Below are 26,990 nucleotides of genomic sequence, written 5' to 3'. Positions count from 1 at the left end.
GGGGCCACTGCTAAAGGGCAAAGTTAGGCTGAAATGATAGATGGCAAAGAAAATTAGAGTGATTGACCAGAGAGTGAGAAAAGACGAACATTTCCAAGACGGTGGAAATCTTGAAACAGTTATTAAGAAATGAGATGGGTTAAGCAGACATTGAGGGAGTCAAAACAAAGGTCTCAATGGAGCACTCTTAGAAATTAGGTGGAGCAGTCAGAACCCAGACTGGCCCTCTAGTGTTGAAGGGCCCCCATCAAGTCTGCTATATTTACCCTAGTTTGGAGGAATTTTAAAAGCCAGAAGGCAAACATGACAATGAGAAATCTGACCTCAGATCTCCTGAGGGGACGAACTTGTGATCTAATCAAGATAAATGACAAAAGGGCCTGGGTTGCTTGGTCTGACCCCTGAGGACCCAAAGTCATAGGCACATTAGCGGTATAATAGTCAGGGGGTGGATAAGAGATATTTTTGGGACTCATGTGGGAGCCTTATACTCTGCAATTCCAAAAAGGTTGGTGAAATTCTAATAGCATCTATGGTTAGATTGCGAAGACATAGGATTGCAAAAGTGGACGAGACTCAGGTGAAACTTTGGATGAAAATTGGAATGTTCGGACAGACTGTGTGAATGTATTATGTGAATGTATTTACCTAAATGTATTATGAGGAAGGATATTGTGTCCAACTGGGGAAGAGTTCCCCTGCATACTATTATAAAACAGAAGGCATGTAAATCTTCCCTTCAACCAATATTGATTGAATATGCTAAATAGGAACCAATAAGATTGCCTAAGCCCACACTAATTGTTCATTTGAAACAGTACAGGGTATCTGGTGGACAAAACATGTTAGAAGCTTGATGTTTGCTTTATTTAGGCAGACTGGCGCTAAGGCCAGTGAGCACCACCCAGTGGTGAATGCTGGGATTTGGGGCCAGAAAATTTCCATTTGACAGACAACTAGCCTATTGGGCTTTGAGTCTGCCCGGTCATTGAAGGACATAATAATCCTGACACCTGAAATACTCATGATGTGTTTGTAATGTTGGAAAAACACTGTAATAAGGCCATGTCCAAAAGAGTCTCATAATAAATGGAAATTGTTTATACAGGAACATGCTACCAGGGAAGTGCAAGGAGGTACTCGTTATATTTATGAACAGGTGGCCTCTTTTTCCCTTCTGAAGAGCTGCTAGATCCTATTATTACTTGGATGATGTCTATTAATAGCTCCCGATTGACCAACTAAGAGCTGTTTGATTTATGGATGGCAATTCCAAAGTGAATTAACAACATCTTGTTTGGAAGACTGGACACTCGTATTGAGGAAGGTAAAAACAAGTCACTTCAGTGGGCTGAATTGCCTCTGTGTTTGGGTTTTTACCAATTCATGGGCAGTGGCCAATGGCCTGGCCATATGATCAGGCAGATGGGCAATGGAAAGCTGTACTATTAAAAGGACGCCTATATAGGGTACAGCCTTATGGAATTCACTATAGCCAGTATCTCAAAAGACCTGTTCATATCCCCTACAAATAATAAAGTAAAAAGAGAAACAGACCTCCTTCCTCCCGCAAAGGCAATTAATATCCTACCTTTTATGCTGGACATTTCTTGGCAACTTTTAAAGGATTTTTACGACTTGTGCCTGCGTTCTTAAGCACTTAATTTTGCCCAGTTTTTTTCAAATTTTAAAGAAATGCTGCCATATGTTATTACTCATTTGTGTCTGGCTTTGTTAATTCAATATTTTATTTGTAAGGATGGGCCATGTTGTTGCATCTAGCATTAGCTCATAGGTGTTTGTTGCTGTGTAGTATCTCATTTTTAAAAATTCTGTGTTTACTGGCATTTGGATTGTTTAACGTTTTAGCTATTTTTAAATAATACCACTGTAAACATTTTCGCATGATTTTTTGGCATACATATGCACAAATATTTCTATAAGGTATATATCTGGGAGTGGAATTGGGGGTCATAGAGTATGTGTATCTTCTACTTTGATAACTTTGTTGCCCTGATTTGTATTTCCACCAATAGTGTGTGAAAGTTGAGTACCACATTCTCACCAAGACTTGATATATTGTCAGTCTTTTAAAATATCCAGCTAGATATGACTGATATCTCATGGTTTTACCAGACATTTTGCTGGTTATTAATGAGATTTTAAATGTTTTCATGGAATTTTTGTTAAGATTTGTCTTATGATCCAGCTATGGTCAATTTCTGTAAATGTGCTCTGTGTGCTTACAAAGAAATTGTATTCTGCAGTTATTGAATGCAGTATTCTCTATATATTTTTGGTCAAATTTGCTGATCAAGTTGTTGAAATCCTTATATATTCCAATAGTCTGTTTGTTCTATCAGTTTCTGAGAGAAAAGGCATTAAAATGCCCCACTACTATTGTGGATGTCTGTTTCTCTTTTTATTTTTGTAGATTTTTTTGCTTTATATATTTTTGGACTATGTTAATAGGCAAACACAAATTTTAAATATATACTTTATTCCTGTTAATGTCATCTTATCATTAGGAGACATGCCATTCTATCTTTGGTAATGCCTCTTGCTTAAAGTCTGCTTTATGGGATGTTAATGTAGGTATGTCTACATTACCTGGTTTTCTGATTGGTATTTGCTTGGTATATGTTTTCATTCTTTGGTTTTTTAACTGTCCTTTACATTTATGCTTTGGTTGTGTCTTTTGTAAACAGCATAGAGTTTGGCTTTGGTTCTTTTTTCCAATATGGTGATCTTAGATTCATAACTGGATAATTTTAAGCCATTTATATTTAGTTAAATCATTGATGTATTGGAATTTAAAGCTAACATCTAGGTACATGATCTCTACTTGTCCCAACCGTTCTATATTCCCTTTTGTATCCTTTCTGTTTGTTTCTCTGTCTTTATTTTCAAACAAGCTTTTAAATCAAAGTACATTTTTATACAGAGAAGTATTACTACAGACAGTAAGCATACAATCAAATTATCACAAAGGGAGCAGACCAGTGTAACCACCATTGAGGTCAAGAAATAGAACATTAACAACACCCCAAACACTCCACTCATGTACTACACTATTCATTACCCTCTTTATCCTTGCTATGTTCTGGATGCAAGCATGTTGTATGTGTTGCAAGTATCTTCTCCAGCCCTGTAACTTGCAGTTGTCCTCTCTTAATGGTATCTTTTGATGCAGAAATTAATTCTGATACAGTCTATTTTATCCATATTTCCTCATAGCTAGTGCTTTGTGACCCTTTTAAAGAAATCTTTGCTTACCTAAAACTTACCAAGATACTCTCCTATGTTGTATTCAAGAATTCCACTGACCAATATGGTAGCTACTAACTACATATGACTATTGAGCCCTTATATTGTGGCTAGTCTGAATTGAAGTGTGCTGTAAGTGTAAAATATATACAAGGCTTTGAAGAGTGTATAAAGAATGTACCAAATCTTACAATTTTGTGTTGATTGCATGTTGAAATATTGGGTTAGGTTCAATATGAATAACCTGGTGAATAACCTAGGTTTCTTTCACTAGGTTAAATGAAACATCTTAAAATTATTTTTAACCGTTTCTTCTTTTTTAATGTGGCTACTAGAAAATTTAAAATTATACATGTAGTCCACATTTATAGCTCACATTACATTTCTTCGCACAGCACTGTTCTAGAACAGTGTCCCAATGTCCCTAGAAGTTATTTTTATGTATGACATGAGGTAGAGGTCTTATTTCCTTTCGCTGTATGGCTATCCAGTTGTTCTGACACAATTTATTCAAAAGAGAGTCCTTTAACAACTTCTGTGCAGTGCTGTATTTATCCTAAACCAAGTGATCATGTATATATAGGTATTTTTCTCAACCATATAACTTGTCCCACTGATATTTTTATTTATCCTTGTGTCAATACCATACTCTCTGAATTACTATGTATGTATGTATTTTATTTACTTACTTATTTTGAGATAAGAGTCTTACTCTGTTGCCCAAGCTACAGTGCAGTGGTGTGATCATGGCTGACTGCAGCCTTGACCTCCCCACCTCTGGTGATCCTCCCACCTTAACCTCTCAAGTAGCTTGGACTACAGGTGCGTACCACCACACCCAGATAATTTTTGTATTTTTTGTAGAAACGGGGTTTTACCGTGTTGCCCAGGCTGGAATTACTATGGATTTTTAAGTCATGATATCCAGTAGGAATTGGAATTGGCCATTTTTTTTGGAGACAGGGTCCCATACTGTCTCTTTTTTTAATAGAAATTTACTGAGAACAAATTTATTAAATAAATATCTACATGGGATATAAACAGGAACATTGTGCCCTGCTATATAACATTACTTACACCATTCATTTCAAATTTTATGGGAAAACAATTATACTGTGGTGGGGAGATGTTGTTTTACACTTCTCACCAAACTAGACATTATCATATTTTTCCTGAGAGAATGTCAACACTTTTCTATTTTAAGTGATCACACCACTGCACTCCAGACTGGGTGACAGAGAGAGAGACAGACCCTGTCTCAAAAACAAAAACAAGCCAGGCATGGTGGCTTATGCCTGTAATCTGAGCACTTTGGGAGGCCAAGGTGGGTCAGGTGTTTGAGACCAGCCTGGCCAATGTGGCGAAATCTCATCTCTACTAAAAATACAGTAATTAACTGGCCATAGTGGTGAATACCTGTAATTCCAGCTACTCGGGAGGCTAAGGCAGAAGAGTTGCTTGAATGTGGGAGACAGAGGTTGCAGTGAGCCGAGATTGAGCCACTGCACTCCAGCCTGGGCGACAGAGTAAGATTCTGTCTCAAAAAACAAAAATAAAACAAAGAATAGACTGGGCGCGGTGGCTCACGCCTGTAATCCCAGCACTTTGGGAGGCCAATGCAGGTGGATCACGAGGTCAGGAGACCGAGACCATCCTGGGTAACATGGTGAAACCCCATCTCTACTAAAAATACAAAAAATTAGCCAGGCGTGGTGGCTGGCACCTGTAGTCCCAGCTACTCGGGAGGCTGAGGCGTGAACCCGGGAGGCAGAGCTTGCAGTGAGCTGAGATCACACCACTGCACTCCAGCCTGGGCGACACAGTGGGACTCTGTCTCAAAAATAAATAAATAAATAAATAAAAGTAAATACATAAATAAATAAATAAAGAATTAAGGAGACATGACACTGAGGCTTCACAGACTATCTTAGTTGCCTCCCTGTCCCTACATGCTCATGAGCATCTCATCCCATATAATTCGTGCTTCTCCAGGTGAACAGGCCTTCATGATGACCAGAGACAGAAGCCCCTGACTTGGCTAAAGATACTTTCTTCTCTCCCTATCCCCACATCCTCTTTCAGTTACCCATCACCTCACTCCTTCTGAACCATATGGTTCTGATGTCAGAACCAGCATAGTGAAGAGCTTCTGCTATTCCTGAGAACTGTTGCTGCTGCAAGTGATGCTTCCACTGCTACAGCTGGGTAAGTAAGGGGAGAAGCAGCACTGGAGGGGTGTCTGGAAGCCAAGACTCCAGGGCCTGGGTGTTGGCAGGGGTAGAGGATGGACTATGGAGGCACAGAGAAAGAGGACATACGGGCATAAGTACCAAATAATCAACATGAATTAGACATCTTCTGTGTGTCAGATTTTGACAGGACTGGGGTGTCTGAAGCAAATAGCAAACTGGGCAAGGGAGAGGGATTGAGGGTATGGGTGCTATGAAGGCATGAGAGCACTAAGAGCTGTTTCAGACATTACTGGAAGCCCTGAAGTTAAGTTTTTCAGCGTTTCCATGGGCACACTTTGCCAGATGGAAAAGACAGTTCAGAGGACAGCCATAGAGGGGGCCATACATGAGAATCCCCCACAAATTCCTCAACAGCACCCCGCAAGTGACTCAGGTGAAGAGACCAAGATCAGGAGCTACTGGTTAGGGGAAAATTACCCCTTTCTTCCAGTAACCTCAAAAAACTTCAATGAAAAAGTGTGTGTCAACACTGAAAACAGATTCCTCATTACTGGAGACCTTGATGGATGTGACCGTTCCTTCCTAATCCATGATATTCATCAAATGGCCACCATGTCCTACCTCTTCTAAGTAAAGCGAGGCAGTTTCCAACATTCTTACCCAGAAGATACCATAGTACTCTTAGCTTCCAGTGAATATTCCACCAAAGGCCACTTGGGACCGGGAAGAAGGAAATTGAGAAAGGTGTTCTATTTATTGAATGGGTAGCACTTCACTACGCACCGAGCTGGGTGCACTACAAATCTTGGGGCATTCATTCTTATAACAATATAATATGAGATAGGTTCAGCAAATATCCCAATTTTCCAGGCTAGGAAACAGCAATGATAAGGGGAGTGACTTGCCCAGCAGCATCTAGACAGCAAGTGATGGAGGGAGAATTGATCACAGAGCCTAAGAGGAACATTGGGGGTGGGAAGAAGAGAAGCAGAGTAGGAGCTCTGGCTTGGACATCTAGCCTTGTGGGGTAGGTGAGGGATCACAGACAATGTAGAGCCTCAGAAAATTTACTTGCCACCCCTCAAGAAGGTCTAGCGATCAGGTTCAGGCCAGATGGGGAGAGAAGATACAGGGGAACTAGTCTGTGAGGCCTGAATCCTGTGGGCTTCCAGAAAGTCCTTCTGGAACTTCTTGTGAATAGCAAATAAAGAGAAGGCTGCATCCTGGAGAAACTGGAAGAGGGAAGTCAGAATGCCTTGCTGACCCCTGACCCTTCCTCCCCACAGTACCTGCTAAGCTGCTCAACTCCTCTTGCTCCTTGGAGAAGACACTGCAGTGCAGCTGTTCCTTCTATGGGATTCCCACACCCTCTGTGCAGTGGTGGATGGGAGGAGTCCCCGTGGGTGTGGATGGCATGGATGGCAGCCTCCAAGTGACCTCCACCATGCTTGGCCCCTGGGCTAACAGCACCATCAGCCTAACTGAAGAGCCAGAAATGGGCATGAGACTTCTCTGTGAGGGGAAGAACCAAAACGGAACCCACGCTTTGAGCATCCTACTGATGTCAAGTGAGGGTGGAGGGGGCTGGGTGACTGGGTGAGGCAATAAGTGGGATGGTGACAGTCACTGGGGCTAGAGAATGGGGCATTGTTTTGGCTCCAATGCCAAACTTCTCACATGCTCTCTGCTTCCAGGAAAGAGTTCTTTGGCTTCGCAGGCCTTCGTGAAAGGGCTGATCCAGGGTGCTATCTATGCGGGAATTGTAATTGTGCTGCTCTTCCTCTGCCTCCTCCCTCTCATGTGAGTACCAGGGTTAAAATTCACCTGCAAGCCTACTACCTGGCAGGTCCTGGCTGCAGCCGTGGCACAGAGAGGGCCAAACAGGACCCCTCCCCTCAAGGAACTTAGGGTCTAAAGAGGGAAAGAGGTGCCAAACATGGTCACCACAATCCAGGGCCATGAGGACTATACAGAGCCGTAAAACTGCATCATAAAACAGACACTTTCAACACATTTTATAAAGGAGAAAGTCAAGAAGGGGCTTGGCAGCCCTGGAGAAGGTAGTAGCGAGTCCCAGGGTGCTGGCTGTGGTGGGCCTGCAGAGCTAAGTACTCATTAGCTTGGTAGAAAGTATTAATAGTACAGGTTGAATATCTAATCCAAAAATCCAAAATCCGAAATGCTCCAAAATCCAAAAGTTCTCGAGGCACCAGCATAATGCCACAAGTATAAAATTCCGCACCTCGCCTCATGTGATAGTTCAATGTACACAAACTTTATTTCATGCACAAAATAATTTTAAGTATTATATAAAATTACCTTCAGGCCATGTGTATAAGGTGTATATGAAACATAACTGACTTTTGTTTTTATACTTGGCTCCTATCCCCAAGATACGTCATTGTGTATAAACCAATATTCCAAAATCTAAAAAAAAAAACATTGAAATCTGAAACACTTCTGGTCCCAAGCATTTCAGATAAGGGATACCTAACCTTTGTATGCAGATGCCCAGAGGCATGTTTGAGGCATTTCCAGTGTCTTTGTGTAATGTCAGGTGCATTGAGAGTGCCAGGTAATGGCTAAAAATGAGGTTGAAAGACGTCCTTGGTGTTGGTTCACAGGGTGTTAAAACTCAGCGGCATGTATTAGCTAGAAGCATGGAGTGGGAAGGGCTGAGTTTCAGGAAGTCAGGTCAGAGAGTCAGGCAGGGGAGCCTGTCCAGACAGCTTGGACTGAATCCTCAGTTCGGAGCACTGTTAGGAAGAGTACTAAGCTGTGAAGGAAAGCTTGAGCTTGGGGTGGGACACAGATTAGGGAGAGTGAGAGACAGAAGGTCAGAGGCCAGGCAGTAAGCTGGTACAGCGGACTAAGCAGGAAATAGAAGGCCTGACCTGGGGCACATGATGAGGGGCAGCCAGAGAGGTGGGACTTGGGCATGGCCGGCTATGGGGAGACAAAGATGAGGAGTGAGGTGGCAGGGCAAACTGAGGAGCTATTTTCAAAGTATAATCAACTGGACTTGAAGACCAGTAACAATTTCTCTGCCAGTTGCAAGGCTCTTTCATAGCTGACCTCATCTGAGCCCCACAGCCTAATAAGCAGGGTATCCCCATTACTCAGGGTGTGAAACTAATTCCAGAGAGGATGTGTGGCTTGCCCTAGGTCATACAGCAAGCTGGTACTGTCGTTGAGGCTTTAAATCAGAAGTTCTGGTCAAGGTAGAGCCCATGTCGGGATTCAGGGAGATGGAGAGCCAGAACCAATCCAAAGCTTATTTCCTTAGAGTGAAACATATCAGAAAGAAGCAGGCGAAGAAAGCTGCAGCAATCCGAGCAAAAAGGAGCTCAAAAGTCAGAGCAAGCCAAGAACTCGAGATCTCTCTGAAGCCTGAGGAACCAGGAAAACCCATAGTTGCCACATTTTCTGAGAGCCAGATATTGGTATGTACCTATCGTGTCTGGAATCTGATAATAAGACCCATAGGGAAGAGAGCACACAGTGTTTTGAAGGTGTCATCATCTTTAGTCTTGCAGGATACCTACCGCTAGAGTGTGCTTTCAGGTCATTTTATAAATAGGAAGCTAAGGCCCAGAGAGGAGAAGGATGAAAGTTAAGAGAAACAATTTAAAGAACAATTAAAATCAATTTACACACACACACCAGTACACTGAATCCCCACTGAAAAGGCAGTTGGGGAAAATCCTAATCGCAGTTGTAGCATCAGAGTGGAAACCAAAGGATTTGGTCTCTGAGTGTATGGCTGGCAGCAGTCAGCTTGGTGTAGATGCCACAGGCCAAGTCAGCCTGAAGTGGTTAGAGATTAGGCCAAGCCCAGGTTACTCCTTCATTCACCGTGTACCCCACATCCTCAGCAGGGCTTGGAAGATACAGTGTCTGAAGTTGCTAGGCCTCACTGTTATTTACCGTTTATGATTCTCCAGAATCAGAATTGCCCTGCTGCCCTCCTGACACCCTGCATGAATAGTTAGTGTCCTTTAGTGGATAAACCATCTGTTAATTCCACCAATATTTCCTGCAATATCCCCCAATCTTTGTGCTGGGCAATACTGGGGTCTCAGAAATGGGCCAAACCTAGGCCTTGTCCTCCAAGAGCAGCTAGACTGGTGGAGAAGGCACCTTCACAGTAGGGGATGCTGAGCCAGGGAGTTGTGGTGGTGCAGAAGAGGGAGGGACCAAACCTACCTGAGGAAGTCAGGCAAGGTTCCCTGAAGAGTCTGAGGAACAGTCAGTGTTATTGGTACTGAGGATGTGCAGAGAGGGGCCAGAGGGAGAAGACCAAGTTGTAGGCTCTAACCATGGGGTTGTGAGGAAGGACTAAGCCAGTGCTCACTCCATGTTGCTTTACTTCTGTGCACAAAGGGGTGTCATTTTAAGATTTGGATACCTCAACTCTAGACCTGTTCCAACATTCTTCTTTCTTTGTGTATTTTGCACCTCGCTTTCAGGAAAAGCAAGATAAATGAGCCAGCTAAGCCCGTGGAACCTGCGTCATACCTGGAGTCACCATTATCCCTGGAATTAGAAAAGTCTGTAAAATTTATAGAGCCCACAGAAACCCTGGAGACTGTAATAAACCTGGAGCCCCCGGACTCTCCTTAGCTCACAAAACCCTCTCAGTTCCCACACATCCCTTACACTCATTCTCCATTGAATAGGGGTTTACTCTCAGACCTAGTCTTAGAGCCTCTGAAGGCAAACTTTGCAATTTGTTGTTTGACTAAACCGGAAGAAATCTGTGCCACCCTGGGAAGGTGTCAAAAGAAGGAAAAATATATGTGACAATATGAATCAAGTCCCTCAGCAAGTTGCTTTTGAGCGCCTACTGTGTGCCAGTAGCTGAGATACACCTACAAGAGCACCAGGCTTTCAAGCCTTCACATCTGGATGGAATCCCAACTTCAGTGCTTGGTGGCTGTGTATCTTTGGACAAAATCTTTCATTCCCCAACCTTTAAACATCACATGACCCATACCTGGGTGGGGAGTGGATGAAAAGTACTGTTCAGAGATGCAGGTGAGAAAAAAACATGACGATGGGCCCTGAAGGCCAAGATTCATTGGAGCTTTATCTTGTAGGACCTTATCCTGACTCCCTTAGAATGTAAGTTCCAAGAGAACAGGGACTTTTTCTGCCTTGTTTTCTACTTTCATCACCAGCACCCAGAATGATGCCTAAAATACAGTAAGTTCTCAAGAATGTTTGTCAAATGATTTAATTAAGTAATTATAAGCTGTTGTAAGGTTTGTAGCAAGCAAGTAGAGTGACCAGATATATACAAAAACATCATTCCCCTACCCTGACCCCATATATGATATATTTAGAATGGGTAAGGCTGGAGGTAAAGATGCTAGTTAGGAGGTTATTGCAATAGTTCTTGGCCGGATTGAAAGGCAGGCATGCAAGGAATAAGAAAGGGATTCTGGCATTAGGATGAACCACAGCTGTGTATTGTTCCTCTCAGAATGGATGATAACCTCCCTTCTAGTAGATTTTTTTTTTTTTTTTTTTTTTGAGACAGAGTTTCGCTCTTGTTTCCCAAGCTGGAGTGCAATGGTGCAATCTCGGCTCACTGCAACCTCCGCCTCCAGGGTTCAAGTGATTCTCCTGCCTCAGCCTCCCGAGTATCTGGGATTACAGGCGTGCACCACCATGCCCAGCTAATTTTTTATAGTTTTAGTAGAGACGGGGTTTCACCATGTAGGCCAGGCTGGCCTCGAACTTCTGACCTCAGGTGATCCACCCACCCCGGCTGCCCAAAGTGCTGGGATTACAGGCATGAGCCACCGTGCCTGGCCAGATGCTAGTAGTGTTCAGTGGGTCGAAAGACGGTCATCTCTTCCCTGGGGCAATATTTGTGAGTAAATACAGTGACCCTGTAGCACCAACTAGATGGTCATCTTATACTCAGGGTGGACATTTCTGTTAGCCCCCACGTGTATAAGCACCTCTCACAGACAGTTCACATTTCACAGAAATATCAGATGTGCCAGATAATGAGGGGAAGAAGTAAGACACTGACCCTGCCTCCATGGAGTCATGGTCTACACAGATAGACAACGAAGAAAAGCAGACAAGTGTATAGCTTAAAATGTTGATAAGTGCTAGAAAGAAAAAAGGATAGAATACTATGAGAAAGCACAGGAAAGGAAGCTAGGTTGGATTACAGAGTCAGAGAAGGTCTCTCAGAGAAAGTGACACTTGTCTTGAGACCTAGAGGATTCTCAGGAGCTGGCTAGACAGAGGGAGCAGTAGAGCCTAGGCCCTGACATGAGGGCAGTTTGGTAAGTTCAGGAGCCCAGAGCAGGCTGCTGTGATTGGAATTGACTGAGGGATGAGCTCCTAAAGGGACAGAACTTGCAGGGCTTCAAGGGCTCTAGTAAGAAGTCTATGTTTTGTTCTCACTTGTGGAGGGTTATTTCCTCTTACGCTTTGTAATTCTGGAAAGTGCAGATTGTATGAGAATCACATTCAGTGGAGGTGTATGAGCATCCTGTGCAGCAGAGGTTTTGAGTTGAGGATAGAAGCCTCTATATAACAGGTTTGGTGGTTGCTTCTACTAAAGATACATCCTCTCCTTGGGAGGGAGAGGCAGACAAGGCTGGGGAGAGGGAGAGTGCCAGTGCTGGGAAAGAAGAGAATAAAATGTAGAGGAGGAATGGGAGAGAGGATGGGGATCGGGTTGGAGATAGGTCAGAGATGGGTTTGGGAATGGGAATAGAGAGACTACGCTTCATCGTGTGTCTTGTTTTCTTGGTGATAGGGACCTCGGGTGCAGGACAGGAAACAAGGAGTACACAGGGTGACTTCTGACCAGCCCCTGGGGTCCAGCACTGGGCATTTTGTTCCTTAGCCAGTGCCTTGACTTCCCGCACGTACTAGGTTGAGAGAGGAATGTTCCTTAGCAACTGATTGGCCTGGAGTCTAGAGGACTGGTGGGGGTCTGGAACCACCTGCCCAAGGAAACCGATTCTCCCAATGGCTGGGGTACCCAGTAGCGACTGTTGCTTCTGACTAGCTCAGGCTCTGGAGACCCGCGCGCTCTCCTATGCGACTGCGCGTCCCAGCAGCCCCTGCGAGAAGCGTCAGGCCCTGATTGGCTCTGGACAAACTCGCGTGTGCTTGCGGGGCGGGACTTCACGGGGTTGGTATCCCCGTGCAAGGAGGTTGGCGAGGCCTCGGGGCACTCCCAGTTCAGCGAATCGGTTAGCCTTCCTCCACCTTAGTCACTTCCCCGTGAGGCACTCCATGTTTGTGTACACGGTTATTCCACGTGTCAGTCAGTTCATCGGGCGCATCTGGAGTCACTGAGAACAGTAGTCACTGAGAACAGGAAGTCAAACAAACCCGCTTGATGCAAAAATTCTGGAGGACATTCGGTTTTTAAGGAAACAGTGCTGAGGTAAGACCAGCCTGGAGCTCTTTGGAACCTGAGACTAGGAGGTAAATATGGAAAAAGAAACAATAATTTAGGGGGAGGGAAAAGAGATCGCCTGTGAAGACAACTCATGCATACACCAGGGCCTGGAGAAGGAAATGAGAGTGGAAAGAGATCAGAATTTTATTTTTATTTCATTATTTTATTCATCTATTTATTTTGAGACAGTGTCTTGCTCTGTCAGTCAGGCTGGAGTGCAGTGGCACAATCTCAGCTCACTGCAGCCTCGACCTCCCAGGTTCAAGCAATTCTCCTGTCTCAGCCTCCTGAGTAGCTGGGATTACAGGCGTGCATCATCACGCCCGGCTAATTTTTGTATTTTAAAACACCCACAATGCCGGGCTGATTTTTTAAAATTGTTTTGTAGAGACAGGGTGTCGCTATATTGCCCAGACTGGTCTCAAACTTCTGAGCTCAAGCGATCTTCCCACCTCAGCCTCCCAAAGTGCTGGGATTACAGATGTAAGAGATCAGTTTTTGGGTCTGAAGGACCCTTACCTAGTTTGCAGTAACCCTCCCATTTTACCGAGGAGGAAAAAAAGGGAAAGCAGAAAGGGGACAGAACTTGCCCAGAGCTATCCAACGAGTTACTGGCAAAGCCCCAACTGGAACCAGTCCAGAGCTCTTCCCAACCTTTGATTTGAGGTTGAAAATTAAAGCAGGAGGAGGAAGGATTTTGACAGTGAAAAAAAAAAAAAAAAGGAAAAGTGGGTTATGATGGAGAGATAGGATTTGTTATCTGGAAGCCTGAGTAGCATCTTGATGTAAGGAGGGAGTCGTTTTCTAAGAGAGGCAGAAATCAGAATGGAAAAGCAGAGGGCTGGTTCTTGAATCAAAACATCACTGAGCAGAGAGATGAGTCAAGAGCGGTCACAATTTAAATGCTAAGGGAACCAGGCCGGTGATGTGAATGATAAACACTTGCTTAGCACTTATTTTGTGCTGGGCTGTGTTCTGAGGGTTTTACATGCATTAATTCACTTAATCATTTAATCCAACAATTTTGCCAGATGAATCCTGTTAAAAATCTACATGTTATAAGTGAGGAAACTAGGGAAACCTGGAGAGGGGAAGTAATTTGCCCACAGTCACACAGCTGGCAAGTGGTGGAGCCAGACTTAAACTCAGGAAGGCTGACTCAGCACACGGTCTTAACCACTGTGTTATATGTGCCTCCTAGGTGAGTGCAGCAGGGAGAGCACGGGCAGGAATGGACTGGAGAACAATTGTCCAGTGTTAAAGGGGAAAGTTAATATCTGCCATGTGTTGTCAGATCTAATTTATTAAAAAGTAGCTGGGAGTTCAGACTTTTATGTGAGGATCCTGATTTTTAAACATTGCAGCTAATTAAAGTCTGTAGGCAGGTTTCTTAATGCAGGCTAACTAAAACCCCTTGCATTTTAACTGCCTCACAGAGCCACTAATGTGCAAACTCTAGACTATCTTTGAAACGAGGAGGCAATTCCCTAGTGAGGGAAGGGCCTGGCCCAGAAATACCTAGAAAACGGGAGGCAAAGACCAAGCTTTTGGACTGCTGGCCGTCCACTCACTGAAGAATCTAGAACGCTTCCTTTGAACTGGCTTCATGTTCAAGTTGTATGGGTTTCCTGTTGCTTTCATAAGAATTACCAATTACCACAACTTTAGCAGCTTTTTTGTTGTTTTGAGACCAAGTCTTGCTCTCTCACCCAGACTGGAGTGCAGTGGTGCAATCTCAGCTCACTGCAACCTCTGTCTCCTGGGTTCAAGCTGTTCTCATTCCTCAGCCTCCCGAGTGCCACCACACCTGGCTAATTTTTAAAACATATTTTTAGTAGAGACAGGGTTTTGTCATGTTGCCCAGACTAGCCTGGAACTCCTGCCTCATGTGATCCACCTGCCTTGGCCTCCCAAAGTGCTGGGATTACAGGCATGAGCCACCGGGCCCGGCCCAACTTTAGCAGCTTTTGAAGAAACACTCATGTGTGATCTCACAGAAGGTCAAAAGTTTCGGCATAGTGTGGTTCCCCTGGTTTTCTGCTCCAGCTTTTACAAGGCCTGAATCACACTGTTAGCAGGGTATGTTGCTTTCTCGAGTCCCTTTAGATGAACCCATTCCCAATCACATTCAGAATCAGTTCCACGCTTTGTAGTAGTGAGGTCTGCATTCCCTTGCTAGCTGTCTGCTGGGGTCATTGTCAGCTTCTAGGAGCTGCCCTCATGGGCTCGTGGGTTCGTTCCTTCATCTTCAAAGCAAACAATGGTGAGTCAAATCCTTCTTATGCTTCACATCTCTCTGACCTCCGCTTCTGGCTCATCTGTTCCCTTTCTTCCTCCTGAATCTCTCTGACTTTTCTGCTTTGAAAGTTTCATGTGATTACATTACATTCACTCAGATAGTCCAGGATGATCTCCTCAATTTAAGATCAGCAGATTAGTCACCTTCACTCCATCAGCAAAGTCCCTTCACTCCATCAGCAAAGTCCCTTCACTGAAGCACGTAGATTAATGTTTAATTGAATAACCAGGGTACAGGAATCTTGGAATGGGAGACATCTTTAGAATTTTGCCTACCACACAAGTCCAGGGGGAAGACATTTGCAACTCACATTGTGCATAACTACATGCTTTTCCCACTGTCTCTCTCGAACTTTGTGAGGTGGACAGGACAGGTTGATTTATCCTATTTTATACATGAAGCATGTGACTCAGGAGAAGAGGCTTGAACCATGAGGACACAGCAGTTCTGAAGGCAGCCTGGCATACCGGAAAGGACACTGGGTTTGGAGTCCAGGGACCTACGTGATGACTTCAGGATGTCAATTTCTTGGCCCTGTGAACCTGACCAGTTCCTATCCTGTTCTGGGCCTCAGTTTCTTTATCTGTGAAGTGATGCATTGAGAACTACACGACAGTGCTGTTGTGAGATTAAGAATAATAAAGTATGTGAATCTCCAGTGCACAGCACATGGGCCACCATGACTGTTCAGTATTTATTTATTTATTTATTTGTATTAAGGTATCTGCAGAGCCACAGTTAGAACTCAGATTTATTTATTTATATCTCTCTCTCTTTCTTCTCTTTCTGTCTCTCTCTCTCTCCTTCCCCTTCCCCCTCCCCCCAGGCTGGAGTGCAGTGGCATGATCTCTGCTCACTGTAGCCTCTGCCTCCTGGGTTCAAGTGATTCTCACACCTCAGCCTCCCGAGTAGTTGGGACTACAGGCACATGCCACCACACCTGGCTAGTTTCTGCATATTAAGTAGAGAAGGGGTTTTGCCATGTTGGCTAGGCTAGTCTCGAACTCCTGGCCTCAAGTGATCTGCCTGCCTTGGCCTCCCAAAGTGCTGGGATTACAGGTGTGAGCCTCCACGCCTGGCCAAAACCCCAAATTTCTTGGTTCCAAATCTTTCATTTGATAAAGATTGATTATGCACCAGCTGTGTTCCAGATTGTGTGTTGGGTACTAGAGACACAAAAGTGACTCAGACTTGACTTTGAAAGGTAGACTCCGTTATGTCACACAAAGGTACCGTGGGCATGACACACAAAGGCCACCCAGGAGTGGTACACAAAGGTGATTCCAACATGACACGCAAAAGATATTTGGATATGGCTAATTTTCTCAAGGAACTCACATTCTGGTCAGAATAGATACAGAGTTACTTCTCTGCATACTGTGAAGTGGCAGAAGCTGACCAAGGAGAGAAAGAGGAACAGAGGGGAGATAGGGTTAGGTAGTATTTCTAGCAGTCTGTTAATAATCTGTCAAATTTTAGAGTTTATTTTGACAGTAAAGTGAAGCCAACAGATGGTAACGAACAGGGAACTGACGTGATTGATTTATAATTTAAAAGGGTGTCATGTGGATATGGAAATGTGAAGGGGCAATGGTGGAAATATCGCTGGAACAATGGAGTGATGGAAATTCTACTGTCCTTCCTCAGCTGCAGAGTCCCCTGCATAGTCTCCTTGTCATCCTCCTCTAAAAGTTTTCTAAGAGTCCCCAAGGAGTCTCCTATGTCTTCACAAACAGGCCCCCTTCATCTGGTTCCTGCAAGCATGGGAGCTTTACTTTTTTTGTGGCGGGGATGGAGTCTCGCTCTGTCGCCCAGGCTGGAGTGCAGTGGCACGATCTTGGCTCACTGCAACCTCTGCCTCCCCGGTTCAAGCAGTTCTTCCATCTTAGCCTCCCCAGTAGCTGGGACTACAGGCACGTGCCATCACACCTGGCTACGTTTTGTATTTTTAGTAGAGATGGGGTTTCTCCATGCTGCCCAGGCTGGCCTTAAACTCCTAGGCTCCAGCAATCTGTCCTCCTCGGCCTCGCAAAATGCTTGGATTCTAGGCATGGGCCACTGCGCCTGGCCTAGAAGTTCACTTTGGCTAGATTCCCTGGTAAGGCGTTTTGTCAGTTTTCCAACTAGCGCGACAAGCAAATGGAGAAGAGATACGGCGGCGGGCTGTGTGGGGTTGTTGCGACAGCTCCACAGGGTCATCCAAAAACCAGGCTCCCCATGTTGTTGTCAGCGACATCCCCAGATCTCTGGCTTTCATCCTCACCGTTGTCTCATAGTTGCCAGGTGGCTGCACCATCTCCAGCATCACATTCATCTTCCAGGAAGGAAGAAGGGGAAGGTGAGGAGGAGGAAATGGTGGTGCCGGTGTCAGAAAAGAAGAACTCCCAAAACTCCCCAGCAGACAGCCTCTTAAGTTTGGTATTTTAAGTAGACAAGTCTCTCAAAATGCGTGCTCGGTAATAAATCTAGCAGAGTTAAAGGTCTTTATTATTTATTTATTTATTTATTTTTGAGACGGAGTTTTGCTTTTGTTGCCCAGGCTGGAGTGCAATGGTGCAATCTCGGCTCACTGCAACCTCCATCTCCTGGGTTCAAGCGATTCTCCTGCCTCAGCCTCCCCAGTAGCTGGGATTACAGGCTCCTGCCACCATGCCCGGCTATATATATATATGTGTGTGTGTATATATATGTATATGTGTGTGTGTGTGTATATATATGTGTGCATGTATATTTGTGTGCATGTGTGTGTGTTTTTAGTAGAGACAGGGTTTTACCATGTTGGCCAGGCTGATCTCAAACTCCTGACCTCACGTGATCCACCTGCCTTGGCCTCCTAAAGTGCTGGGATTACAGGGATGAGCCAGCGTGCCTGGTCAGGTTTTTTTTTTTTTTTCTGCATTGTTCATGAGAGAGAAGAGTACAGATTGGTCCTACAGATTGTTATACAGTTTAGGAAAACAGAGATGTCAATTACAATGTTATTATTACCAGAGCAAGAAATCATCAGGTAAGACAACCCTTCAGAATTCCATTTTATTTGGGGATCATTTTCATGAGACATGGAATAATTTCTAACATCTTTGGAGTCTCATAAGACCATTTTGTTTAAATTGTTCTTCCAAGGGCAGATTCATATTAGCAAAGACTAGAACAAGTCAGCAACCATCATGAATATTCATACAAAACTGTATATTGCAGAGGAGAACATAAATGACATTCTTATAAACAGTCTCAGTTTTGCACAACATCAAATCAAATTCCTTGAACCATTTTATAACGCAGAACAGTATCTTTTGATTTAGTGCTGCAGGGGCAGGAAACACGTCCTTCAACTCTTTCTGAGAGTCATGTACTTTATTATGAAAACTTATGTTTTTAAAACCAAGCCCTGGAATTTTATTAGCTAGTATTACATGAAAAAAAAAAAAAAAAGAAAAAGAAAAAGAAAGGGTGGGGGGAGGAAAGCTAAGTAGGCTTTTATTCACTGATAATAAATTTGATAACATTTTTCTTCTCCTTGGCTCACTGGCCAGAACTCTGCCATATGGCCACCCCAGATGAGGCAAGAAAACAGAGATATTATTTTTCAAATTGGTGGCTTGGTCACCTGAACAAATTTGAAATAATAAGGAGGAAACAGAGGTTGGATATCCGGTAGGCAACCTCAGGGTTTACCTGAGACATTGCCCTAGAGGAGATGGATAGCTAGGGCTGCTGAAGACAGTCTGAGAGAGGAGGCTTCTTTCTGGTTGTGAGATCCAGGAGGGAACTTCCAGGAGGAGGTTACATTTGACCTGGACTTGGAGAGAGAGAGAGGGTTTGAATGTGGGCAGAGGACAGAGCTGCAGAAGGATGCCATGACACGGGGAGTGGCCTGAGGAAACAGGCAGAGGAAGGATGTGTGGAGCATCTGTGGAAAGGATCCCTATTTCGGCCAGCGCAGTGGCTCCTGCCTGTAATCCCGGCACTTTGGGAGGCCAAGATGGGCAGATCACCCGAGGTCAGGAGTTCGAGACCAGCCTGGCCACCATGGCGAAACCCCATCTCTACCAAAAATACAAAAATTAGCTGTGCGTGCTGGCAGACACCTTTAGTCCCAGCTACTTGGGAGGCTGAGGCGGGAGAATCGCTTGAACCTGGGAGGCAGAGATTGCAGTGAGCTGAGATCGTGCCATTGCACTGCAGCCTGGGTGACAGAGCAAGACTGTCTCAGAAAAGGAAAAAAAAAAACTTTTTTTTTTTTGGTATGGAAAGAATGACAGGGTGCAGGCATGGGGAATATCGAGGTAAGGGAAAAGCGGGGCAAAATCAGGGAGGGCTGGAATGAAAGGCAAGGGAGTTTGGAATGTACTCTGTCCACCCCTGAAATCTTGTTTATTTCTCGAGTATCTCTCTTAAATATATCACCTTCTCTTTGTCCCCCATAGCTACCGTTACAGCTCAGATTTCACCATCTTTCTCCTGGACTGTTGTTTCCTCCTCAGTGCAGACCCAGAGGGATCTTTAGAACACCCAAACCCGTTCTCCCATAGTTCAAAACCTTCCGTAATTTCCCTGAGCTCCCCCATTGACGCGGGAGGGAGTCCGACCTCCTCAGCCTGTCATTTGAGACTCTTTGAAGAGGAAGTGGAGTGGGAATGCAGACTGGAGAGAGGAAAGCAGACATGGTGTTGAGGCTTCACAAAGAGTTTGGGGACAACCCCTGTTCTTTTGTTTTTGTGGCAGGGTCTCACTGTGTTGCCCAGGCTGGAGTACAGTGTTGTGACCACAGCTCACTACAGCGTCACAGGCACAAGAGATCCTCCCACCTCAGCTTCCTGAGTAGCTGGAACTACAGGCATGTACCATTACACCCGACTAATTTTTTAAAAAAATTTTTTTATAGGGAAAGGGTCTCCCTACATCGCCCGGGCTGGTCTCAAACTCCTGGGCTCAAGTAGTCCTCCCACCTCAGCCTCTCAAAATGCTGGGATTACAGGCGTGAGCCACTGTGAGCAGCCCAACCTCTGTTCTCGAAGCTCCCCAGCATCAGGTCCCATCAGGCCCCTAATTCACAAGATTAACAGACCTTAGGGGTGGATTGAAAAGACTAGAGCCCCTAGCAAGCAGTGGACTTCTTTCTAGCCGCACCCCATGCCTCTTGCTGCTGCCCCTCTCCTCATCCATTCCAAATCCTGCCCCCCAGGACAGACCAATCTGAGGTCAGAGTTAGCAGCAGGATACATCCTGGTCCTCTCTTGCCCCTGAGGTCTCGCTGGGGCTGATGGCACTGCCGCTGCTATGGTTGGGTAAGTAGAAGGAGAGGCAGCGTGGAGGTATCTTGGGGAGGTAAGGGTGGGTAGGGGTGGAAGGCAGACAGGGCTGAAGTCAGATGAAGAGGTGAGAACATAAAAAATTAGGTACTTGGCCAAGCACAGTGGCTCATGCCTCTAATCCCAGCAATTCGGGAGGCCAAGTTGGGCAGATCACCTGAGGTCAGGAGTTGGAGACCAACCTGGCCAACATAGTGAAACCCTGTCTCTACTAAAAGTAGAACAATTAGCCAGGTGTGGTAGTGGGCACCTGTAATCCCAGCTACTGGGGAGGCTAAGTTGGGAGAATCACTTGAACCCAGGAGCGGGTGTTGCAGTGAGCCAAGATCGTGCCACTGCACTTCACCCTGGGTGACAGCAAGACTCTGTCTAAAAAAAAAAAATGTAGAATCTTTATTCTACAATATAGATCCTCAAGAAACCCTGAGTCTTTGCAGACCAGAGTTCAGGTTCAAGCTCTACCACCTTGAGTAATTCTCTTCAGTTTGCTCACCTGGACAATGGGGTATTCCCCGTCTATACAGTGAAAGGAAATTTATTTGTGGAAACCATTCAACCACAACAGTCCTAGGTTTCACAGGGCTGTTGGGGAGGGGAGGGGGTTCCAAATGAGCTAATGGGTGGCGAGCACAATTATTCACTAACTGTTCACTGTGACATGGTCCCCTGTAGTGGAATGTGACTGAAGTCACAATCTGCAGTTATCATTGCAGGGAGCCACGTGCCTCTGTAGGTATTGTCCTTAATCATCACAATATTGTACTGTTGGTATTATTGTACCCATTTCCCTGACTGAGAAACTGAGATTCAGAAATGATGCAACATGGCCAAGATCACAAGATACAATTAATACCAACAAGAAGAGCAATAAAAAAAATCCAACAGACTAGATTGGGGTGATGCAGTTTAGGAGTCCCCAAGACGCCTCTGATTCAGTGATCCACAAGAAGGACTCAAAACGCAGCAGAACTGTTTTACTCATGATTGCAGTTGATTATAGCAAAAAAATACGGATGAAAATCAGTACAGGGAAGAGGTGCATAGGGCAGGGTTCAGGAGAGAGCAGGCATGAGCTTTCAGCTGGCCTCTCCCTATAGTGTTGCACCAACAGAGCTTACTTCTTTCAGCAACAATGTGTGGTGACATGCACAGACCTGCCAAGAAGAGAAGTGCACCCAAGCCTTGGTGTCCAGGGTTTTTATTGTGGGTCTGGTCACTGACTTAGCTTAGTCTTCAGCCCCTTCAGAGGTCAAGCTGATGCCCCAGGATCCAGGGGTCCCACCATAAATCAGAGTGTTAGCATCAACTGATGAAGTCCAAGGTCTCAGGTAAACAAAGACACTCCTATCAGGCAGGATATCCCAAGGGTTTAGAGATGACCTCATAGGACCTGGACAAGTGTCAAGCCTTTCTTAGGTAAGGTGACTCTTTTAATGCACAGATATAATACAGGAGTATGGTAGGTGGGTCTGTTTTTCAACTTGGATCTCTCCTTACAGGGTTACTTTCTCAGGTTTTGATGGAAATCAAGAAGATACCAGTGGAAGAGGGGCTGTGCACGACAATCCCTTGTGCATTTGAATTTCCCAAAGAACTCCCAAGCAATTCCATGATCATGGGCTACTGGCTCAACAAAAACATCGGCTCCCTTGCAGCTACAAATAAACCCAATGCTACCGTTGGTGATAACACCAAGGACAGATTTTACATGACTGGGAATCTTAATGAAGAAGACTGTACCCTGCTCATCCACAATATTCTCAAAGGGAACAACATGACGTATTTATTCTATGCAGATCTAGGAGAACAAAAAAGTGCTTTCCTGGGGGAGAATATCAAACTCTTTGTGTCAGGTGATGTTCAATATCATCCAGTAAGTGGTTGGGAAAGAAGGAAATCCAACAGTGGTTCCGGTGATTATGTGGTTTTTACTTGATGGACACTGGGCTTTACAAAACCTCAGGTATTTGAGTTTTCCAGTGATGCAATGAGATCAGTATAATAGGTAACTTTACTTTTCCAAATAGAAATAGCAAAAAGAGAAGCGACTCACCCTATGTCATCCAACCAATACAAAATAGAGAGGAAATGATCACAGACTGGGCTGGGAAGGGGCAGAGTCTAGGGGGAGAATTGGGCTGGAAAAGGGAGGCAGAGGAGGAGTTACCACTAGCACATCTAGTCTGGGGCTCAGGTAAGGGGCCAGAATATAGAATCCCCATTCTACAATGTAGATCGTCAGAAAACTACTCACCCTCAGTCTTTGAAGACCAGAGTTCAGGTTCAAGCTCTACCACCTTGAGTAGTTCTCTTCAGTTTGATCACCTGGACGCTGGGCTGTTCCCCTTCCACACAGAGAAAGGAAATCTATTTGTGAAAAACCATTCAACCACAACAATCCTAGGTTTAACAAGGCTGTTGGGGAGGTGAGGGGGTTGCAAATGAGCTAATGGGTGGGGAGCACTTTGTAACCTGGAAACGCTATGCATCAGTGAAGTGTCCATGAGGGTCCCTTTTCCCCCAAGGTTTGGGTCTACTTCTCTCTTCTCCAGACCTAACCCAAAAGCCAGAGCTCCACATCCCAGAGATTCTTTTGGCTGAGAAACCTGTGACCTTGAACTGTACCCTCAAAGGCACCTGCAAAGAAACCAAAGCCCTCTTTCACTCCCGGAAGAACCCAGCCATCTCCAGCAGCTCCTCCTCGGTGCTGCACTTTATCCTGAGGCCTGAGGACCACGGCAACACCCTTGGATGTCACTTGAACTTCTCCCTAGCCAACGTGACCAGAAGTAGCTTGGTCAAGCTCCAAGTGGTCTGTAAGTGCTGGTGGGCACAGGCAGGATCCTGAGAAATAGTGGGCTCAAGAAAAGACCTGAGCCCCAGAGGGAAAGAAATCTTAGGAGCTGTCACGTGTTCCCCCTGGCCTTTGAGGCTGAAAGGTCAGAGGTAGGAGCTGAACCCAAGTCGGAGGCAGATGTGGAGAGAGGATGAAAGGGGACTGTTTTGAGTCCCAGCCCCACTCTGGGTTGCCAGAAAGTCTTTCTGAAGCTCCCTGTGAATAGCGAGTAAAGAGAAGGCTGGGTCTTAGGGGAAGCAGAGAAGCAAAATCAGGACATCTTGATGATCCCTGATTCTTCCTCCGCACAGCACCTGCCAGGTTGTTCAATTCCTCTTGTTCTTTGGAGAAGACAGTTCTGTGCAGCTGTTCCTTCCATGGGATCCCCACGCCCTCCGTGCAGTGGTGGATGGGAGGTGTCCCTGTGGATGTGAACAGCATGGATAACATCCTCCGGGTGACTTCTTCCACACGTGTCCCCTGGGCCAACAGCACCATCAACCTCATCGGGGAGCCAGAAATAGTCATGAGACTTCGCTGTGAGGGGAAGAACCAATATGGAATTCACACTTCCAGCATCTTCCTGATACCAAGTGAGTATCCAGGGACCTCGTGACTGAGCTGGAAAGAACACCTAAGGGCCAGATGTGGATGGGCACAGGGCCAGTGGAAAGGGTAGAGAGTTTTAGCTCCGACTTCAAAGCCTTTGGAGAAAAGTCAATCTCACTTCCCTCCAATTCCAGATAAGAAATCAGTTTCCAGTGTGTTCGTGAAAGGATTAATCCAGGGCATCGTGTATGGAGCCATTGCCTTCTCATTGCTCTTCTTCTGCCTCGTCCTCTTGTTGTGAGTATCAAAGTTCAAATTCGTCAGCAGCCTTTCCCAAAGCCTACTACCTTTATTTATGTTCTCCATTTCCTTCCTCATACTTTCTTCCTGTTTATTTTGCTTTGTCTACTTTGTTTGTTTGTTTGTCTGTCTGTTTTTTTGAGACAGGGTCTCCCTCTCTCACCCAGGCTGGAGTGCAGTGGAGCAATCACAGCTCACTGTAGCCTCCACTTCCCTGGGCTCATGATCCTCCCACCTCAGCCTCCTCAGTAGCTGGGACTACAGGTGTGTGCCACCATGCCTGGCTAATTTTTGTATTTTTTGCAGAAACAGGATTTCACTATGTTGCCCAGGCAAGTTTCCAACTCCTGGGCTCAAGTGATCGACCCACCTCAGCCTCCCAAAGTGCTGTTGGGATTACAGGTGTGGCCCACCGCCCCCGGCCTTGTCTACCTTTTAAAAATGGATTCTTACGTCGTTAACTTTCAGTTATTCTTCTTTTTCAGTATTTGTATTTAGAGCCGTAAGCTTCCCTCTGAGTATGACTTTAGCTGCATCTCACAAATTTTAGTATAAAGATTTCATTATCATTTGGTTAAAATATTTCTAATTTCCATTATGATTTTTTGACGCACGAGTATTTTTTGTTGTTGTTTTTTTGTTTGGTTTGCTTTGGTGTTGAGACAAGAGTTTTGCTCTTGTTGCCCAGGCTGGAGTGCAATGGCGCGATCTCAGCTCACTGCAACCTCCGCCTCCTGGGTTCAAGCGATTCTCCTGCCTCAGTCAACCTAGTAGCTAGGATGACAGGCATGTGCCAGCACGTCTGGCTAATTTTTTTGTATTTTTAGTAGAGATGGGGTTTCTCCATGTTGGTCAGGCTGGTCTCGAACTCCCGACCTCAGGTGATCCGCCTACCTTGGCCTCCCAAAGTGCTGGGATTACAGGCGTGAGCCGCCGCCCCCAGCCTGACCCTTGAGTTTCTTAGGCACATTACTGTCTTTTTAAATTTTTAACTTAAACCCAATAAGGTCAGAAAATATACTATGCATGATTTCAGTTCTTTTTGTAACACATTTTTTGTTTAGTTTTTATAAATATTCCATGTGAACTTGAAAAGAATGTATATTCTGTACCTGTTGAATGCAGTATATATGTCTCTATGTGTGTGTCTGTGTGTGTACGCAAACACATACATATACATATGTACCCTTTCAATCAAATTCATTAATTGTGTTGTTTGAATCTTCTCTACTTGTACTGACTTAATTGCCTGCCTGCTCTAATAATAAGAGGTAGGTGTTTTTAAATCTCCCACCATGATTGTGGATTTGTTTGTTTCTTCTTGAAATTCTATCAGCTTTTGTTTTATAAATCTTGAGACCATGTCATTAGCTTCAAGTCTATTTTAAAATGTGCATACAAGGCCAAGGGACGTGGCTCACACCTGTAATCCCAGCCCTTTGGGAGGCCAAGGCAGGTGGATCACTTGAGGTCAGGAGTTTGAGACCAGCCTGGCCAACCTGGTGAAACCCCATCTGTACTAAAAATAAAAAATTAGCCGGGTATGGTGGCGTGTGCCTGTAATCCCAGCTATTTGGGAGACTGAGGCAGGAGAATGGCTTGAACCCAAGAAGCAGAAGCTGCAGTGGGCCGAGATCATGCTCCTGCACTCCAGCCTGGGCAACAGAGTGACAGACTCTGTCTTAAAAAAAAAAAAAAAAAGTTCATACAAGTATCTTCCTTATATCAGAAACCATTTTTCTTCTTCACCTTTGTGTTAAAGCCTATTCTATCAGATATTAGTATAGCTCCACCAGCTCCTTCTTTTACATCTACTCTCAATCTGTGATCTTAAAGATTAGATATGTGTTTCGTAATCAGCATATGATTTTGACTTTTTTTAGTCTGGTAGTTTTTAAATCGGATTTAAATTACTTTACTTGATGTAATTACTGGTGCATTTAAACACTGATGGCATTTCAGTATACCGTCCCGGCTTGTTCCATATGTTTCTTTTTTCTCTTTAGTTGTCTTCATTTGGATTGGCTGGGTATTTTTATCAATCCATTCTTTTCTTTCTACCAGTTGACAAGTATGCGATTATATGTTTTTTAAATATTCTTTTACTGGTTACCCAGAAATCACAACATCGGTACTTCAGTTATCAAAGTATATATTTGATAATTTCAAAGTATAAAACCTTTACCCTCCTCCAGATAATATAAAGACCTTAGAACAGTTGAACTCTAGCTTTCCTCCTCACAACTTACATGCTATTTTCATAACATTCTTTGTGGCATTTTATCAATCCCAGTATACATGTTATTCCACATTCAGAAATCTCTGAAGTAGAGATGTGTCTTCAATTGATGGTGATTTACAGTTGCTGTTAGTCCCAGGTGGCAGTCCTGATGAAGTTGTCATTGCCTGCAGGTGCAAGAACTCTGTCATTGCTGTTCATTTTATCGCTTTAATTGAATTACTTGTTCATTGATACATGTTTAATTTATTGCCTTTTCAAACATTTGCAAAAGTATTACATTATTAGCTGGTACTGAAACAAAGTTATTGTGTATACAGAAGGGCACAGAAGTAAAAGAGTAAGCATACCTTTCATTCTTGGGACACCTGTAACATTTGTTTGGGAAGTGACCATATTCCATATTTTTTTGTAAAGCAACAATCTGGTGCTTTATAGAACCTAGGAAAGAAAGATACCCAAATGTGGATGAAGCCATGCTTTTTGTTGTAAGATAAAAAGCAAAAGGGTAGGCTGGGCGCGGTGGCTCAAGCCTGTAATCCCAGCACTTTGGGAGGC

At 44.5% G+C, this 26,990-nt stretch overlaps 2 protein-coding genes across 3 annotated transcripts in view; both read left to right on the top strand.

The window, feature by feature from the left end:
* The first annotated feature begins 5,450 nt into the window (after positions 1-5,450).
* On the top strand, positions 5,451-9,946 carry SIGLECL1 (SIGLEC family like 1). 2 transcript variants are annotated; one of them, XM_023182228.1, is made up of 5 exons: positions 5,451-5,472; positions 6,746-7,027; positions 7,154-7,259; positions 8,746-8,902; positions 9,929-9,946. In XM_023182228.1, the coding sequence occupies exons 1-5, from the start codon at positions 5,451-5,453 to the stop codon at positions 9,944-9,946; spliced, it is 585 nt and encodes a 194-aa protein (XP_023037996.1). The 2 variants fall into 2 exon arrangements, with proteins under 2 accessions (XP_023037996.1, XP_023037997.1); XM_023182229.1 differs by lacking the exon at positions 6,746-7,027.
* A 2,675-nt stretch (positions 9,947-12,621) lies between these two features.
* The window catches only part of LOC111519913 (sialic acid-binding Ig-like lectin 10), a 27,937-nt gene continuing 13,568 nt past the window's right edge, over positions 12,622-26,990 (top strand). The window contains exons 1-6 of the mRNA XM_026448394.1: positions 12,622-12,923; positions 19,922-20,033; positions 22,008-22,361; positions 23,061-23,324; positions 23,656-23,937; positions 24,088-24,190. Of these exons, the coding sequence (XP_026304179.1) occupies positions 22,028-22,361; positions 23,061-23,324; positions 23,656-23,937; positions 24,088-24,190 (983 nt within the window). The 5' untranslated portion in view covers positions 12,622-12,923; positions 19,922-20,033; positions 22,008-22,027. The remainder of the gene's footprint in view (positions 12,924-19,921; positions 20,034-22,007; positions 22,362-23,060; positions 23,325-23,655; positions 23,938-24,087; positions 24,191-26,990) is intronic.

Source organism: Piliocolobus tephrosceles, chromosome 21 (genome assembly GCF_002776525.5).
Source record: "Piliocolobus tephrosceles isolate RC106 chromosome 21, ASM277652v3, whole genome shotgun sequence".
Lineage (NCBI taxonomy): Eukaryota > Metazoa > Chordata > Mammalia > Primates > Cercopithecidae > Piliocolobus > Piliocolobus tephrosceles.
The sequence above is the reverse complement of the archived record's forward strand: the minus strand, read 5'-3'. Positions and strand labels throughout refer to the sequence as shown.

Coding starts and splice junctions, on each gene's coding strand:
- SIGLECL1 (XM_023182228.1), top strand. CDS start 5,451: ATGCTTCCACTGCTACAGCTGG. Junction 7,028..7,153: donor GAGCATCCTACTGATGTCAA/GTGAGGGTGGAG, acceptor CTCTGCTTCCAG/GAAAGAGTTCTTTGGCTTCG. Junction 7,260..8,745: donor CTCTGCCTCCTCCCTCTCAT/GTGAGTACCAGG, acceptor TTATTTCCTTAG/AGTGAAACATATCAGAAAGA.